The sequence below is a fragment of the Pinus tabuliformis genome, chromosome Q (genome assembly GCF_031772625.1).
Source record: "Pinus tabuliformis cultivar Carrire ecotype Pingquan chromosome Q, CPIR1, whole genome shotgun sequence".
Lineage (NCBI taxonomy): Eukaryota > Viridiplantae > Streptophyta > Pinopsida > Pinales > Pinaceae > Pinus > Pinus tabuliformis.
This window is the reverse complement of record NC_142296.1, coordinates 468,310,595-468,330,313: the sequence shown is the minus strand read 5'-3', so window position 1 is coordinate 468,330,313 and position 19,719 is coordinate 468,310,595. Positions and strand designations below refer to the sequence as shown.

The 19,719-nt window shown below is 34.0% G+C and overlaps 1 protein-coding gene across 1 annotated transcript; it reads right to left on the bottom strand.

Annotated features, from left to right (window-relative positions):
* Positions 1–2,308: 2,308 nt before the first annotated feature.
* Positions 2,309–2,812, bottom strand: LOC149220225 (uncharacterized). The gene has a single exon (XM_089387026.1). The coding sequence runs from the start codon at positions 2,810–2,812 to the stop codon at positions 2,309–2,311; it is 504 nt and encodes a 167-aa protein (XP_089243152.1).
* Positions 2,813–19,719: the final 16,907 nt, after the last annotated feature.

Genomic DNA, 19,719 nt, shown 5'->3' with positions numbered 1-19,719 from the left:
TAATTTCTTAGGGATAAGGGAGATATAGGTGGAATTTAACAAAGGATGAATGAAACCTTTAGATCTAGATTCCTCTACCATCTGAAGTAGATCTTCCTAAAATATGTCTATGAAGTGAACAAAAAATTCAACAGTCCATCCATCTGGACCCAGAGTTTTGTCACTTTTCATTGATTTAATAGCCCATGTCAGTTCTTCTTCCTTAACCTCCTTATACAACTCCACATTATCTTCTTCGTTAAACATTTTGGGGTATTCTTCAATTTCCCACAGTTGTGCATCCACATCCTCCACTTCAACACTACTATATGCTTTTTTGAAATATGAAACCGCTAGAGATGAAATATTTGATTTCTTATTATATTTTTTGAAATATGAAACCGCTAGAGATGAAATATCTGATTTCTTATTGTATATGTTTCCTTCACCATCCTTTATTTTCCAAATTGTATTTATTTTTCTTCTGTGATTAGAAAAACGGTGGAAAAATTTAGTATTTTTATCTCCTTCCTTAATCCATAGTGCTCTGCTTTTCAGTCTCTGGGTCGTCTCCCTTATTTAAAGAATTTTCTTTTTCCCACATTCTAAAGTATGAATTTTCTCCCTAACTATGGGAGGAAGGGAATGTACAATCATTTGGTTATGAAGGACCTTCAACGCCTCCTCGATTGTGGCCAATTCCTTTCTCAGTTCCTCCTTCTTCTTCCTTTCCCATTGCTTTACTTCTGATTTAAGGAACCTGAGCCTATTTATGAAGCATTCAGAGCTGAAAGTTCCCTCCTCTGATGTTCTTTTTTCCTTTTAGAGTGATCAGATTAATAAGTCAAAATTTGAATCTTCTAGCCAGGTTATGTTGAACTTAAAAGGTAAACCAAACCTCACATCAAAACAATTCCAAAGCAGGGAAATTGGATGACGGTCTAAAACATAATTTTCAACAGTAATACATCTAGCATCCCCCATCTTCTCTATCATGTATTCATGGAGAAGAAACCTAGCAAGTCTCTTAGCTATATACATATTGCCACTTCTTCCATTATCCCAAGTTGGAGCATTTTTGGGTGGGAAAACATCAATTAGGTTATGAACTAGAAAGATTTATCTTAGCTTTTGTGCCATTCTGTCTAGCCTCCTTGTTTTTCCCCATTGTTCTTCAATACCGACGGTACAATTTAAGTCCCCTGCCAAAATTAGAGACGATGCATTGAGAATCCTAAATACCTCCATAGTATTCCAAAAACCTTCCTTCTCTTTATAAGGATCAGATATATTAAGAATATACGATCTTCCTGGAATACGTCTGATATGGCCTACCAGGAGAATGCCCACCGAACAAGAAAAATCCTTCAAATTTTCCCCCCTTGGGTCCCAGAAAACAGCAAGACCTCCAGATCTACCAGTGGCATTTGTTGCCACAATGTACCATGTGGGAAGCATCCTTCTGAAATAGTCAATAGTTTGGACAACAGAGTGCATAGATTCTTGGATAAGAATTATGTTGGATTTAGATGAAATAAAAAGATCTCTTAGAGCGAGGAATTTCGGACGGGCCCCAAACCCCTTATGTTCAATGATAGAATAGCATTCACTTGGGTTTAGTGCAGGGCATGCATGCTCTAATTTCCCTAGGTGGGATGGGAGATGAGATAGGAATATCAATGAGAGAATGCGAGTTTGTCAAGGTAGTATGAGTTTGACGGTGACGACCTCTGAAATATCTGCTGCCTCTGTTGTTTTTCCGTCTCACAGTAATATTTCCTGCAGATGTAGGACTGATTTCTGGAGACCCACATCCCTTTGGCTTATGGATAGTAAGTGACTTAAGGTCAAGAGTTTTCCTTTGTAGGAGGAAATCAAGATCGCTATCAATAGAATTAATTGGTGAGGAAACCAAAGAGATTTGAGCAGGAGCCTTATCTTTATCTTTTGGAGAGTTTGGTTGAGTAGCTGGAGAATAAAACCTATGGGCTTGTGTGTAAGTAGCATATGAAGTAGATGGGATATCTATCATATTATGTATTGACTGTAGCGGGATTTGGGGAGATACTAGTGATGATAATATTAGTGGATTATCTCTACAGGATGAGTCAGTTGCTAAATGGGAACCTGACTGCTTAGAGAACGGGGAAGATGATTGAATTTGAATAGGAAAAGGAGCAGATTTCTTTTTAATGACCTTAGGAGATGGTTCAGAAAATCTCTTGTTTGAGTGACTAGAATTACCTGAACCCGGATAAAATTTGTTATGTTTGATGTCAAAGCCTCGGCACAGAGAGAAGCTTTCCGATTTGTTTTCCTTCGGTAGCCTTTAGTGAGGTCCTCTACGCTCCCTCGACGACCGCCAACCTCCTCTTGCTTTAGGAAAAGTTGCAATTAGATGTCCCGTCTGGTGACAGTTGAGGCACCGGAATGGAATTCCCCAGAAATCCAAACGTTGAGTGAGATTGATATTTTCCCACTTTAGTTCAATGTGGTCTGGAAAAGCTTCACCAAAGTCTTTCTCTATAAGCACCCAAGCTATCCTCTTATCCTTAGCACCCAAATACCAAGGATATACATAAACGAATTTTCCTATGGCATTTCCAATATCAGTAAAGACATCCTTCGTCCAGAATTCCAGTGGAAGTCCGGGCAGTTTGACCCATATGAGTTTGTTCTTTGGTGTTTGCTTCAGGGGATTGAAACCCACATACCATGCATACATTGCTAAAAAGCCACGGTCCTTAACCCATGGCCTCGCTACAATTTTCCTGAGGTCTTCCTCACTCAAGAAATGGAATCTATACCACCCTCCCATGAGCTTCACCACCATAGGAACATATCCCAGTGGAATTTTCCACTTCTTTGCCAACTAGTGTCTCATCTGGATTTCTTCAATTTCAGGAAAATACCACCTTCCTACTAAAGCTCTCTTATGCAGGCTCATAATTCGGTTGAGGAGCACATCATGACCGAATGAAAGAATAGGAGCAGGAGCAATAATTTTAATGGGAAGATATTTTCTGCCACCCTTCCTTTCACCACCCTTTTTTCCAACTAAATTGTTTTGTGGCATATAACCGACTTCCAACCAAAAGTCACCTCCATCCTCTAGGGTTGTTAGCCAAGGGGAGCGTGCCACCTTTCTAATCATTTTTTGATTTGCACGACAGTGTGACTCAGCTACCACAGTGGCTTGGATAAAAGCCTCATGAAGTGAGGTATAGGACTCGAGTCCATGAGACTAAGTGGAAAGGCTAAAATGCCCTATTTATGAAACCTTTAGCAAACACTACTGACCCCAAGCCCCAACCTCCCTTCAGAATCACCACCTTCAAGAAATTCTACGGCACTTGGTTATGAATATGTCAGGCCAGGTATGTTCCTGTAGGAATATAACTCGAACCAACTGTATGGAATTTCACAACAGAAATAAATGCCTTCTGACTTCGGACAGAACTGTCAGATCTCACGCCTAAACATACCTAGCTTTACTCGTTGGGAGAATGTCAACACTGTCGAATCCGGCATAATAATGGAAATCTCTGAGGTAAACTTAATTTTCTTAAAAAATCAAGTTACACGAGTTTGGGACAGGGACAGACGTCAGTCAAAAAGTACTAGGGAGTAGCTTGTGGACACCCGTCACTTCCAGCCCAAGCCAACGTTTAGGAATTGGGGATTAAAATATTTATTAATGATTTGAATTAACTCCCAGAAAAAGGGTTAACAAAATCCGGTAAAACTCTGTTAAAATATTATTTTCAACTATTGTACTGCAGCATTTATTGCAGAAAACCACCAACATATCCCCCGCACCACTTTTGTTGAACGCCGGTATTTTTGGAGGAGGCATCAATCACAATCATCCGCTGCCACGTGCACAACAGTTTTGTCAGAGCAATTTTTTCCCCGGAGCATAAAGTCCTGCAGGTTCGGGCGTGCGATATTACCGTCAGGCGTCTGATTTTTGAGGGGCAGATCAACGGCTATGTTTGCAGATGAGTACATTCGTTCCCTAAATTAATTTATATCCATACCGAAGTAATTAAGGAAATGTACTTCAGTCAGTAAATGTTGGTAATTGTTTTAATTTTAATGTTTTTTTTCACGGGTGTAAATTTTTTTTGGTAGATGTAAAAACAAAAGGTCAACTCCTGTTTTGTATGGTATTGCAATGTAACAAGCACAGAAGTGTGAAAGTGCAAAGCAAGGTTTTTGTTCTATTATTTTTGAAATGCGTTCTCCAGCAGTGTGAATGTAATGAAAGAGGGCAATACGCACCAGAAGTGTGCGAATGAAAAAGAGTTTGTTTTGTTGAAAAACGCACAGCAGTGCGAATGTAATTGTTCTTCGTTTGTTGAGAAACGAAAGTGGAATCCACAGCAGCGCGGAAATGAATTTTTTTGTTTGTTGAAAATGAAATGTAATGCGCTCCAGCAAATGTATTGAATTTTTTTTTTTACACAGTAGTGTAAAGAATGAAGGAACAGAGCAGTTAATTTTTATGAGACAGAGTAAATTTTTTTTGTGCATCTGAAGTAGTGTTTGTGAAATCCCTCTGTGAGAGGAAGAAATTTGTAACAACAATTGTCTTTGATTAATGAATACAAGTTTTTTTATGTGTGGAAAAACTCTGTTCTCCAGCAAACAAGTTTTTTTTTGCTTCCCTGTGCAAAAACAAAGTATTATTCTATGGGTTAAAACAGAGCATTGTTCTCTGTTTCAGTAGCTTTTGTTTTGGAATTAAACAGAAAATTCCCAACAGTGGTATCAGAGCTTGTCCAGGCTCTTTGAAGGTGTCAAAGAATCTGAAGGAAGGGTTTCTAGCTGCAGCAGCTTCTCGAGCAAAGTGAAGACTCAGTCAAAAATCCAAGATATTTCTCAAGTCAGTTTTTTGTGTTACTGCTAAGGACAGTGAGTGATTTTCAATAAACAGACAAGTATTTTGAAGAGTGCAAGAATGACTGGAGCCAGCGCTAGCATGGGTATTTGTAATACTCAGCTCCGACAATTTAATGGAAAAAACTATGAGTATTGGGCAATAACTATGAAAGCTTTGCTTGCTTCCCAAGACTTATGGGAATTTGTTGATGATGGATTTGAAGAGCCAACAGATGAAGATGAGTTCAATAACTTAACTCAGGCAGAGAAAGATCTGTTGAAGAGTTATAAGAAGAAGGATTCTAAAGCCCTCTTATTTTTGTATCAAGCAGTGCATGAGAATGTGTTTCCAAGGATAGCAGCAGCCAAGACATCCAAAGAAGCATGGCAAACTCTCAAGACAACCTATCAAGGCATGGAGAAAGTGAAGATAGCAAAACTACAGTTGCTGAGAAGAGATTTTGAGAACCTTTGCATGAAGGAGTCAGATAATATTGACTCATTCTTCACACATGTGATTGGTCTGGTCACACAGATAAGGTCTCATGGAGAGATTCTTGAAGAAAGGAGGATTGTGGAGAAACTATTGAGGATCCTACCCTCAAGGTTCGATGTGATTGTTACCACCATAGAAGAGACAAAGGATCTCACAAACTTCTCAGTTGATGAACTACATGCATCACTGATAACACATGAGCAGAGATTGAGTAGGAATGAAAACTCATCTCTAGAACATGCCTTTAAGACCTAGATGTTCTTTGGAAGACGAAGAGGTCAAGGTAGAGGAAACAAAAGAGGAAGAGGCAGAAACCAAAATAGAGGTGGAAGAAACAGTCCAGCAAATGCTCAAGGAAGAGGCAGCAATCCAAATTAGAACCAAGGCCAAGGCAGCAACCAACAAAGTGGACAACATCATACTCAAGGACAAAGGTATGAAAAATCCAATGTCCAATGTTACTACTTTAAAAAATATGGGCATTATGCAAATGAATGTAGGAAGAAGCAGCATGATATGAATAATAAAACTAATGCAAATTCCATTAGAGAAAATATCAGCCAAAATAATTTGTTTTTAGCCTGTAATATTGCTGAGGAAAAGAGTGAATATGTATGGTTTCTAGACTCTGGTTGCAGCAACCATATGACAAGAAACATATCTCTGTTTTCTATGTTAGATCAGAATGTGAAGTCACAAGTCACACTAGGGACTGATAATAAAGTTTCTGTTATGGAAAAATGATAAGTAAAAGTCTTAACAAAGAAAGGTGAAAAGAAAACCATAGCAGATGTTTATTATGTTCCTGGAATGAAATGTAATCTCTTAAGTATTGGATAACTTGCTCAAAAGGGTTACAATGTTTTCATTGTGAATGATGTATGCACCATCATGGATAGAACACCCAGCAAACGATGTATTGCTGAAGTGTAGATGACAAGGAATAGGATGTTCCCTCTTAGAATAAAGGCAGATTTAAAAAATAAGGATGTAATAGCAGCAGTGACTCAAGAGGCTTACCAAAGCAAACCAAAGGATGAAAATTGGTTGTGGCACTTGAGATTTGGACATCTCAACTTTGGAAGTTTTAAATTGTTGAGTAGAAAAAGAATGGTAAGAGGATTACCATTGATAGAGAAACCAAACAGCCTTTGTGAAGGTTGTATTTTGGGAAAACAACACAGAGAAAGTTTTCCATCATGGAAAAGCATAAGGGCAAAAGCACCCTTAGAAATTGTCCACTCAGATTTATGTAAACGAATGAAAACTCCATCACTTGCAGGCAGCCACTACATATTAACATTCATTGATGATTTTACAAGAAAAACTTGGGTTTATTTCTTGAAGAACAAAAGTGAAATGTTTGAAGGATTTTGCAATTTCAATGCACTTGTGGAAAATCAAAGCGGGTTGCATATCAAAGTTTTAAGAACTGATAGATGAGGTGAGTATATCTCCAATGAATTTCTACGTTTTTGTAGAGAAAATAGAATTCATAAGCAGTTTACAGCTAGGTACACCCCGCAGTAAAATGGAGTCGCTGAAAGGAAGAATAGGACAATCATGGACATGGCGAGGAGTATGTTAAAGGCAAAGCATTTTCCAAATGATTATTGGGCTGAAGCTGTACATTGTGCAGCGTACATTTTGAATAGATGCCCTACAAAAGCAGTGATGAACAGAGTGCCGGAAGAAGCATGGAGTGGGAGAAAGCAAGGAGTCACCCACATGAAAGTTTTTGGATGTGTGGCTTATGCACACATTCCAGATCAGCTAAGGAAGAAGTTGGACAGCAAAGGGGAGAAATGTATTTTCATTGGATACAGTGAGGAATCCAAAGCTTACAGGTTGTATAACCCATCCACCAAGAAGCTCATTGTGAGTAGAGATGTTCAGTTCATTGAGGAGGAAGCTTGGGATGGAAACATAGAGAAAATAGTGAATGTTAAAAGCTCTTTGTCACATGATGAAAATGATGAGGAGATGGCTGAAATACATCCCTAAACAGCAGCACCAACACAAGGACAACAAGGGACACCCTTGAGGAAAAATGAAAGTGCTTCTCCAAGCACACCACAAAGAGGAAATTCAAAGTGCTTCTTCAAGCACTTGTACAAGAAATGAAAGAGGTAAGAAATTCAGAAATTTAAGTGATATTTATGAATAAGAGACAACAAATGAAGGTATGAATTCTTTGTTTGCATTATATTGTCATGTTGATGACCCTGTTCATTTCGAAGAGGAAATTAAGGATAAGAAATGGATAGAAGCTATGGATGAGGAGATTAATGCCATAGAAAGAAACAAGACATGAGATTTAGTTGAACTACCAAAAGGAAAGGAAGTCATTGGAGTTAAATGGGTCTACAAGACCAAGAGTAACGATGAAGGCAAAATAGAAAGACATAAGGCAAGACTGGTTGTCAAAGGATACAAGCAGAAGTATGGGAGAGACTATGAGGAAACTTTCGCACCGGTTGCTAGAATGGAAACCGTGAGAGTAGTGCTGTCCATAGCAGCACAAAACAAGTGGAAAGTTTACCAAATGGACGTGAAGTCAACATTCCTAAATGGAGTGTCAGTGGAAGAGGTTTACATTGAACAACCTCTAGGCTATGAAAAGAAAGGCAAAGAACACAAAGTGTGCAGATTGAAGAAAGCTCTTTATGGGCTGAAGCAAGCACCAAGAACGTGGTACAGTAGGATAGATTCCTATCTACTGGAAAATGGATTTGAAAAGTGTGAGGGAGAACCCACTCTCTACATCAAAGAAAATGATGGTAAATTACTAATTGTTGTGTTATATGTTGATGATGTTATTTTCACAGGTAATGATGATTACCTTATTGAAAACTTCAAAACAGTTATGAAAGAAGAATTTGAAATGACTGACATGGGTTTGCTGAGATACTTCTTAAGAATAGAAGTAGAATAAAATGAAAATGAGATTTTTATCTCTCAAGGGAAATAAGTTAATGAAGCGTTGGAAAGATTTAACATGAAAGATAGCAAAGCAGCAATCACTCCCACAATGATGGGATTAAAACTCAGCAAAGAGGACAGCAGCAAGGATTTTGATCCTAGTTTGTACAAGAGCATAGTTGGCAGCCTCATGTATTTGACTGCAACTAGGCCAGATATAATGTATGCTGTTAGTTTAATTTCCAGATTCATGGAGAGGCCAAAAGAAGCACATTGACAGGCAGCAAAAAGGATTCTGAGGTATTTTAAAGGTACTAAAGGGTTTGGAATTTTATATACTGCTTCAGAATGTTCAGATTTAATTGGATACACTGATAGTGATTGGGCTAAAAGTGTAGATGATCGAAAAAGCACATTTGGTTATGCTTTTCACATGGGTTCAGGAGCCATTTCATGGGCTTCTAAAAAACTGTCTATTGTAGCGTTGTTTACAGCAGAGGCTGAATATGTGGCAGCTACAGCAGCAGCATGTCAAGCAGTTTGGATGAGAAGGATGTTAAGGAGCTTATGCCAAGAGCAAGTAAAAGGAACTGTGATTTTTTGTGACAATAGCTCAACTATTGCATTATCCAAGAATTCTGTGTTTCATAAGAGAACGAAACACATTGACACAAAGTTTCATTACATCAGGGAATTGGTAAACAGTGGAGAAATTGTCTTAGAACATTGCAGAACTCAGGAGCAGGTTGCTGACATTCTGACCAAGCCTTTGGGGCAGAAAAGTTTTGAATTTTTGAGGAAGTGTTTGGGTATGACTGATAACCCAGCAGTTGAAATTAAAGGGGAGTGTTGAAATATTATTTTCAACCACTGTACTGCGACATTTATTGCAGAAAACCACCAACTTATTCCCCACACCGCTTTTGCTGAACGCCGGTATTTCTAGAGGAGGCAGCGATCACAATCAACGGCTGCCACGTGCACAACAATTTTGTTAGAGCAGTTTTTTCCCCAGAGCATAAAGTCCTGCAGGTTCGGGCGTGCGATATTACAATCAGCCGTCCGATTTTTGAGGGGCAGATCAACGACTATGTTTGCAGATGAGTACCTTCGTTCCAGAAATTAATTTATATCAATACCGAAGTAATTAAGGAAATGTACTTCAGTCAGTAAATGTTTTAATTTTAATGTTTTTTTTCATGGGTGTAATTTTTTTTTGGTAGATGTAAAAACAAAAGGTCAACTCCTATTTTGTATGGTATTGCAATGTAACAAGCATAGAAGCATGAAAGTGCAAAGCAAGGTTTTTTGTTTCATTATTTGAAATGTGTTCTCCAGTAGTGTGAATGTAATGAAAGAGGGCAATACGCACCAGAAGTGTGCGAATAAAAAAGAGTTTGTTTTGTTGAAAAACGCACAGCAGTGCGAATGTAATTGTTCTTCGTTTGTTGAGAAACGAAAGTGGAATCCGCAGTAGCGCGGAAAGCATAGAAAATTTTACGGGCGAATGTTCACCCTTTGGCGAAATTAAGGGGTTTTAAATTTTTAGTGGGTGAATATTTTGTATCATAGTACATTTTTACAAATCACCTCAAATAGCCCACCTTATTTTAAGGGAGAGGGTAAAAAAGGTAAATTTAGCGCTTGAAATTAGGAGTTACAACCTTCTATTCACCCATTTTCAAGAATAGGTTTTATTTAAGTGAATCCATTCGCCCATTTTCAAGAATATGTTTTATTAAGTGAATCCTATGGGCCAAAGGTCCAAATACCATATTTATAAAAGAGGTATGGTAAATGAATAAAAATATAAATAAACGAGAGGTATGGTAAATAAATAAAACATTTTTATATTTACTCCATAAGTCACCTTATATACATGCAAGGGTGTAAAAAAATAAAAATATAAGTAAAGTGGAGGCATGGTAAATAAATAAAAATATAATCTAGACGCATGGTAAATAAATAAAACCTCTTTTTATATTTAGTCCATAACCCTCGTTCTATTTATGAAGGCTCAAGAAAGAAGTTTTATTTAAGTGAATCCTATGGGCCAAATAACATATTTGTAAAAGAGGTAAGGTAAATCAATAAAAATATAAATAAACGAGAGGTATGGTAAACAAATAAAACATTTTTTTATATTTACTCCATAAGTCACCTTATACTTATGAACACTCAAAAAATGCGTTATATTTAGGTGAAACCTATGGGAAAAATACTATGGGACAAATACCATGGACTAGATTGTTATTAATACCAGGCAAAAAAACATTATTAACCCTAATATTAGTATTAATAAAAATAAAAATGGCACATGGTATTGACACATGGTATTCACCAAAATGGCACATGGTATTGACCCATGGTATTCACCTGGAATGTAGCTTATTTAAATGAGGGAATTAAACCAGCATAGATCCATCTTTACTCTGGATCTACTAACCCCCGAGAGGTATCAAATATCATGATATGCAAACTAGCATTGAGTGAAAAAATATTTGATCCGATGAAGAGTAAAAATGGATGTTGTAATTTAATATATGTTAAACATTTTAGCTTGGTTAGAATAAAAAATAAAATAAAAATCAACTATTAATTTTATTAATTTTTATAAATTACTAATAGTAATTTTTAAGCTCTAGGTTTATGATAACCCATGGTGTTGACCCATGGTAATACCATGGTATTCATTTGAGCATAGACTATTTAAAAGGGAAATTCTATCATCTTAGATCTATCTTAATTCTGGGTCTACCAAGTGCTCAGAGGGATACATAGATTTCATCCCCCTAAGAGTGGTAGATGTGGAGTTAAGATGGATATAGGTTGGTTTTTATGATAATGAAGATATTAAATAGACTTAGGAAATTATATTGTAAAAACATCTTAAGGTGAATGGTTAAAGCATAGACATTGGACAAGTATATTTGTATACTTCTGTTTTAAACTGAAACAAATCTAAAGCTAAAAGGAATGGATTGGTTGCACTAGTCATCCTTCTATAACTTTCCAACATATGCTGGAGTAAACAGATTGTAATTTGGGTAATTTTTCTAATTGCAAACAGGAACATACTTGTGTATTGGCAGGGTGGTTACGAGGTCCCTAGAAGTGATGAATTTGAACTTTTCTTGGTTTTATATATAGTATTAGGTTTTTTCTCATGCTTTCTGTGAATGGCACGGGTGAATTTTATCCTACACCCACTAGGTTATCGATATGTAATTTCGGTAATTTTGATTTCAAAAGATATTTTAAAGAAATGCAATGATTTTATTTGTGTATTCAATAAACACAAGATTTTATAATTTAGTAAAATATTCACTATGCCTGGTGAGAGATTCGCCAAAAAATTATATATACATATCATATTATTGATAAAATCGCCTTCCATTTTTCCTATATACCATGGAGATTCGCCCATTTATTATACATGTAAATTTAAGGGGGGTTCTTAAAATTTTCCCTAGCGGAAAAGAATTTTTTTGTTGATTGAAAATGAAATGTAATGCGCTCCAGCAAATGTATTGAATTTTTTTTTTTACACAGCAGTGTAAAGAATGAAGGAACAGAGCAGTTAATTTTTATGAGATAGAGTAATTTTTTTTGTGCATCTGAAGCAGTGTTTGTGAAATCCCTTTGTGAGAGGAAGAACTTTGTAACAACAGTTGTCTTTGATTAATGAATACAAGTTTTTTTTATGTGTGGAAAAACTCTGTTCTCGAGCAAACAATTTTTTTTTTGCTTCCCTGTGCAAAAACAGAGTATTATTCTTTGGATTAAAATAGAGCATTGTTCTCTGTTTCACTGACTTTTGTTTTGGAATTAAACAGAAAATTTCCAATAAACTTTTCCTCGGAAAAACCAAACAACTTGAGAAACCCTTCTAAGGCTGTTAAGATTCTAGATCTTCACAACAACGAAAACAATAACAACCTTGACAAATCCACCCGCTGAAACCAATTCTTAAATGCTCTTATCCAGCATGGGAAGCCGAAAAAAAATAAAAAATCTGTACCGGTTTACTTTTGAATCAACGGAATCTACGTGGAAAAATCCTTCAGTTAACAAACAAATAAATCGAAGACAAGTGTTAATGTTGAAAAGAAAAACACTGGGTCAGATGATCTGTCACTTGGCTACCTTTATATGCCCTTTCTTAAATTATTGATTTTTAAATATTATTATCCACCTCAAACAATGAGGTATTTTAATCCGCGGTCAAAATGGCCTCTTTTAATCAAGCATCTCAAACCAAATTGTTTCATTGCCGAATGAAAAGAAAGTTAAATAAAGGCTTTGGTGACGAGAGTTGCGAGCAGCATGGTTAATGTCGTTTACATAATTTAAAAAGCATTTTTTCCTTTTTCTTCACTTTGAACTTGTTAAATTTTTTATAAAATTAGACATGTTAGACATTTTTTAATCATTTTTATTTAGTTTCTTAAGGTAGTTTTCTAAACTTTCAAAAGCGATATTGAGCCTTCATTTTTGGGTTATTGATTAACGCTTAGAATCATCATTTTAAATAACGAGTCATTTAAGTTTATATATATAAATAAATAAAGGTGATGCTTTAATTCAATTACGGCAAGTGCTGTTAGTTTTGAAAATAAACAAATTATACATTTATTGTTAGAGATTGTTTTGAAATGGACTAAAAACCATATGAACCACAAATCACACTTGAATATCAATTAGTATTTTTCCCACTCGCTTAATTAAATAGAATATTGTGATTTCCTTCCCATTCTTCAAAATTGGAATATATCTTAACAATTTCATAAGTGTATTTAAAATAACATACAAAAATTATAAACAAAGTTTATTCTCAAAATTCATTTTTTCCATATGTAGATGAGAAGTCTTATAACTAATGATTTTATGGATTAACACATCAATAGAAGTTAAGAAACTAGAGGTCATTTATAACATTGATGCTATAAATACCTTATTAAAAATTAAATATCTAGGGGTTATTCATAGTATTAAAAATAAAATAAAAAATAATTATTATTATCAATTTAAAGAAATTGAACAAAAAATAAATGAATGATATATCTACTTTTATAGATTTCTTATATTTTTTGCATTATTTAAATACATTTACTTCACAATGCATAGTTAAGTAGCAAGAACATAAGGAAATTAGAAGCATAACAAAACAAATTTGATAGATTATTGAGAACTTAGTTTCTTATATATGAGTATCATTTGATGATTTTTAGGACCTATAATGCTAATGTATGGGTTAATTTGGAAATAAATTATTGTATTAATGAATAAGAATCCTTTTAATAAATGATGCAAACCAAACAAATATAATTCATATTATTCTATATAATTGCAAGTAATTAGATATCATGATGGAAACAAACAAATTGAAAGACTTTGTGATATAAAAAAGGTGGGTTGTGTCTCTTGATGTTACCAATTTTTTCACATAATAGTTGCATTATTATTATGGGAGATTAGTTACAACCTTGATAGTTGATTTTCATCTTGTAAACTATTTACACAATATAATGGCAATTGATTATCATTTTGTAAACTATAATGCAAATCTAGACACATATGTAATAGGGTAGCTTAAAGATTTACTTTCGACCGTGTTGTAAAGAGTGACTAGGGGAGAATGTCTCACACAACATAACCTTACATTGCTCTCTATTTCTTCCATAACATATTACTAATATAAAGGCCAAGGTGGCTTTCTGCAAAGGAGATTGCAAGAAATTATAATATGATATGATATAAATGGCATGTACTTAAGATTCACTACTATCATAGATACTACAATTTCTTTTTAGAATATCATGGAGAACTCTCATTTTCTATAATAATATTGTGAGGAAACCTTATCCATATCGCATGGGAATTGGATATTCTCTCAAGTTGATGACCTTCTTAATGCATTCTTTAGAGATTCATCTTGTTAAGAGTGTTCATCCAAACCATATGAATTAAAGAGGTCTCTCAATTTCAAAAACATGTCCCAAAGAAACTTCTTCAAATTAATGCATTGGTAGAAGAAAATTCAACATTAAATAGTCAAAATCGGAAGTTGATTTCCTTATGGTGATAAATGAATAGATACTAATCCTAAAGACATGTTAAACATAAACTCAAATATACTTATTATATAAATCAAACTAGAAGAATTAGGCATATCATTTACATGTGATTAAGGCGACATGGCTTTGCTCTTATTGTATTGATAATATAGTGTATAAAACAATGCAATTCCTAACATAACAAAAATCTTAACCAAAGTCAATAATGTTAGGAGAAACCATGCCTCATTGATATTCTTTCTTTCTAGCCTTGTATATTAAAACAAGACTCCAAATTTCCAAAATCTATAGGAATAGGACATGAAAATTTAATATTCATGAGATTGAGATCAATGAGTTGATTCTATGAAAAATGGAAGTGACAAGGACATGGAAGAAATTATTATTTAAAAAATTCAAACTTTCCAATTCATTTAATGGAACTTGACTTATAAATAGTCATAAAAAAGGAATGATTATGCTGGAAACCTAATCCATTAGTGTTATGGTGTGGAATGTGGACAATAGGTGAATGTCCCAGAGACCTTGAAAGTTGACTCCAACCATAAAAATATTCTATTTAAATTTGTATCATCTTTAAGGAAAAGTAATTCATGCTTATTCTTTCTTTCTCTTTACACATTCCAACAGTGTTATCAGAGAAATCTAGGCCAAGATTGGGCCTTATCAAGAACTTGTCAAATTTGTTGTCAAAGGAGGCTAGGCATAATGCTTTTTAGAGAAGTTCAACTTTGTACCTTGGTGATTTTCCATCTTTACTTGCCATAATAGTTACTAGCTTTGAATATTTTTCAAGAAATTTTGAGCCACATCCTGAACCAGAACCAACTTCCAGAGCCTAGAGCTAGAGACAACCATATTCATATTCAGAGTTGTAGCATATAATGCCTTATCTGGTCCTATTATCTTATGTTATTTTATTAGTTTACCTGCTAAGTGATTGACTTTTGTGTTTAATTACAATAAGTATTATTAATATACATATGAGGTATGCGTATGGTGGCAGTGGGTGATTAAATAAATGGTTAATATTGATTAATAGCTAATCATGATCAATGATTCATTAACCTTGGAGTATAATTTATAATTAATGATTATATTTTAAACATGATTCATTTAATTATTAAATTAATATTCAAGTTTGACTAACATTCAAGAATAATATTTTATTGAATGGTAATATTTTATTAAAATAATATTATTTTAATTGAATAACAATATTATAATGAATTAAGAAGGGGTGGCCAGGGAAAGAACCACCCGAGTGTAAATTAATGGAGAAGGGGTAGATTGAGTGATAAGGAGGAGGTGGCTTGAGGAGGTGTGAGGGGTGAAAGTCAAAAGCCTTAAAGTAAAAAATACGGGGGGCATTCAAGGAATTTACCTCAAAGAATGGGGAGCATTCATGAGAGGTGGTTGGGATATATGAGGAAGGAAGGCATAAAATGAGGAGGAGAGAATAGAAGAGGGGTGGTCAATTTTTAATTTTTTTCTTCTCTTGGTTTGATATTATTTTTGGATTGGGATGTGGAGAAGGAGAGAGATGAGAACCGAGAGAAAGGTGGGAGAACTGAGGCTTGAATTTATTGGAGAGTATTGGACCTATTGACACTCTGCGACAGTTGTTGTTACACTTAGGCTCGGAGAGCTAGAGAACCTATGGAGGTACATTGGGCTAGGAAGTCATTCCTAGTTGTTTCGGTGGAAAATTTAATCAGGCATCCCTAACAAGATCACCCTAACCAAGCCAATAGATCAATTATTCTTCTAGTTATTATGTTATTTATGTAAATTTTTAAAATGAAATTCCTTACATGCTTAATATGTTGTAGATCAAATTTGATTTATATGCTAATGTTGTTGTATTATAAACATGAAATTTTTCATTGTTCTAAAATTATTGTGAAATTTATTGAATTAATGCAATAGTAGTTGGAGGACCTCAAGTTGGATCCTCACATAGCTAGAAATAGATTTATGCTCCATAAGAATTCTTTTGGTTGGTGACTTTCCTTAAACCACCACTGGAAAGAGACTTTGGTTTATACTACGTCATTTTATGGTTAACTTTAAACCAACCAAAGAGCACTTCCTCCCGTAGAAGACTTTAGCTTCTAGCCAGATTTAGAACTATTCCAGGAGCTACTTTGAGATTTAGTTCTAGAGTTGGTGGTCAAAATTAAAACACCATTGGTAGAGACCTTGTGTTCATCTACCTCATTTTGTTTATGGTCTTCCTTAAACCACCATTTTAGAGAGCACATCCAAGCATTCACTGCCATGCATTTTTGCACTTTAGCTCTCTTCTTGGACTCATATACACCCATTTGGATTAAAGGGGGGATATTGGACACCTAATCTCTTAGGATTGTGTTGCAAAATGTGGACAATTATTGAAAATCCAAGAGACCTTTGAATTTGAATCCAATAATCAAAATATTATATTTATATGTATCGTCTTTATTGAAATGAAATTCACAATTATTCTTTCATTCCACTTGCACCTTCCAACTATTACTTGCCAATTTATCATATGAAATATTTAACTTGTTAAACATTAAATCACTTAATTTAAGAGGATTTTTGCCTATAATAAAAATAAAATGGGTGTACTTATTACTTTTCTTCGAATTCAGAATATGTTATATGTTTCATTAAGAAATAGTATGGTTATTCAAATTTATTTATGCACCTGGAGCTATATAGCCAAAAAGCCAACTCACTTCTCAATTTTCTTACAATGTAAACTTCCTTGAAAAGAGAATAAAAATCGAGATGTAAGAGAAGCAGAGAAAAACCCTAAAAATATAAAAGCAATAGGTTAAAAAGCTACATTCAAAATTGCATAAATAAATTAACAAAAAATTACTTTAAAAAATAAATTAACAAAAAATTACTTTAATAAAATGTTGAGAAATATATGAAACTTAATATTTTTAAACTTCAAAGAAATTTGATATAATACTTCTTTTAAAGAATACCATATTTTTTACGAGGTTATAGAGATCAAAGGCCAGCAAATCGCAACAAATTCTAACGGTCCACCGTAACAAAGGAATCAAAAGCATGCTCTTAGTTTCCAAGGGTCCCGAGGGTTCCCGCTCTGAGAAAATGCTTGTTTCGATTGCCTATTATGAGAAATTGATGAAACCCATAGTCAAGGTGGAAAAACTTATCAAATTTAGTTTGTCAAACCAACAGTGAGGACAGCCATCTCTCGCTGCTATCCGCGAATGTCAGTTGACACATCATTGTTATCAAGGAAAACCACGCCACCTGAAATAATCCAAGGGAGCAGGCTTTCGCTCCTGCCAGATGCCTCTGGGTCTTACCGTTAACCTGTTTCCTTACGTCCGAGGAAGACGAGCTCTTAGCCAAGCAAAAGCAGTTTTAGGGCATACTCCAGGCCCAACCCATAGCCTTTCCTGCCTGTAAAGACACACATATTTTGATTTTTTAAAAATCTTTTTACACTATTTTATAATATTTATTTTAAAATTTTTCCCATAAGTGTTGGTAAAAAAACATTTTCGGACCCAAAATAATTGCAAAAAATAAGGGAGTTGTGGAACTATATAAGCCATTATATATGTTTTCTTTTTTCCAAAACCCTTTAATGAATTAGCTACCACGGGTTAGAAGAACCTCTTTTAGGGGAAGGAAATAACCTAACTGTGGTTAAAAATAACCTATAAATATACCAAATGGTATAGATTTAATATTAATATTGATAAATATATAATAATAAAAATAATATTGTAAAATAATTATTATATTAAAAAAATATTAATTATTAATAATAATAAATTCAAGAGAATAATATTTTAAACCAAAATTAATATTATTATTAATTTATATTTTTAATAATATTTATTTACAACAATAATACTAATAAAACCAAGGGATTAATATTATAAACCCTAAGAATTAAAAAAAAATCCAAAAGATTAATAAACCAAGGGATATTTAATAAACCAAAGAGATTGATATTATAAACCCAAAAGATTAATAAACTTAAAATATATTAATATTATAAACCTAACAGATTAATAAACTCAAACAATTCGTATTAAACACAAAATTAATATCAATAAACTCAAAATATCAATACTAACCACATAAATAAAAATAATAGAGTGTATATATATTAACTAGAGCTAAATAATAATTTTTAATTAATTATTATTATAATCATTAGTTTTGATCATTATTTTGTATTATTCTTAATAAACTATTAATTAAATTTAATAATATTACTAATTAAGTAATATTAATAATAATTAATTCATCATTTTTAATAAGGTTCAGGACTTCTCCCTATTCGCTAAACTTTCGCTCCGAGGAACTCCGACTCGGGGTGGCACCCAGCATGCGAGGTTGAAGTCGGGCTATGTAACGGCTTCGTACCACGAAGAAATTCGGATGGGCAGACCTTCGACAAAATCCAAATTAAGGAATAAAAAAGCTTAATTTACAAAGTCTAAATTTACTATTTTAAAAAGGAGACAAAATCCAAATTAAGAATAAAAAACCTAATTTACAAGGCGCAAATTTACAATTTTAAAAAGGGGATGGGTGTCAGCTTCATTTTTTTTTAACTGTCGCTTGTGTTTCGTACAATTAAAGAAAACAAATTTCAAAAGCTTGCAATTTGCGTTGTCTTCCAGTGAAATACGCAATAAAAAATAACATTAGATGCGATTTCTAAAATGAGGATGGTTCTCACACAAGAGGTGCTTCAAATTATATATGGAATAAAACAAGAGTCGCATGTTAGTGTCCGCTTAATTCTTATATGGAACAAAAACTATTTAAGATCTATATGTTAGTAATAAATTAAAGTCGTGAAACAAAGTTTAAATATAGATATTTTTTTAAGTTCATAATACACGATGGAAATTAAATGACTTCAATTTTTTTTTTTTTTCCACTTCAATATGTATGGACCAAAGCTCAAAGCTGTGTTATAACTCGTTTTATGAGGTATTATTAATCTTTTAATATTATGCGGAAAATTCTAGATTTAAAACTCAATTTTTTTTACAGAATTCATTAATATTTATGCATTCAACTCATAATCAGTGAGCTTAAGTCTATTACAGATTCTTAGAATATTCTAGAATCTGGTGGACATAAATACAATATTGACCGTGACTATGTCCAGCAGATTCCCGACCAGCAGATTCCCGAATATTCCAAGCGACGGTGAACTTCATCCACCATTTCAAAATGGACGTTGCAGTTAAATCAATACGAGTTTGCCCTTTTCGTGAAAGCAAAGTTTTTGAAACGATTAGTGATAACATGTAATTTTTCTAGGCTTTCTCAGATTTAAATATTTTTTTTTTAACTTTCACAGGT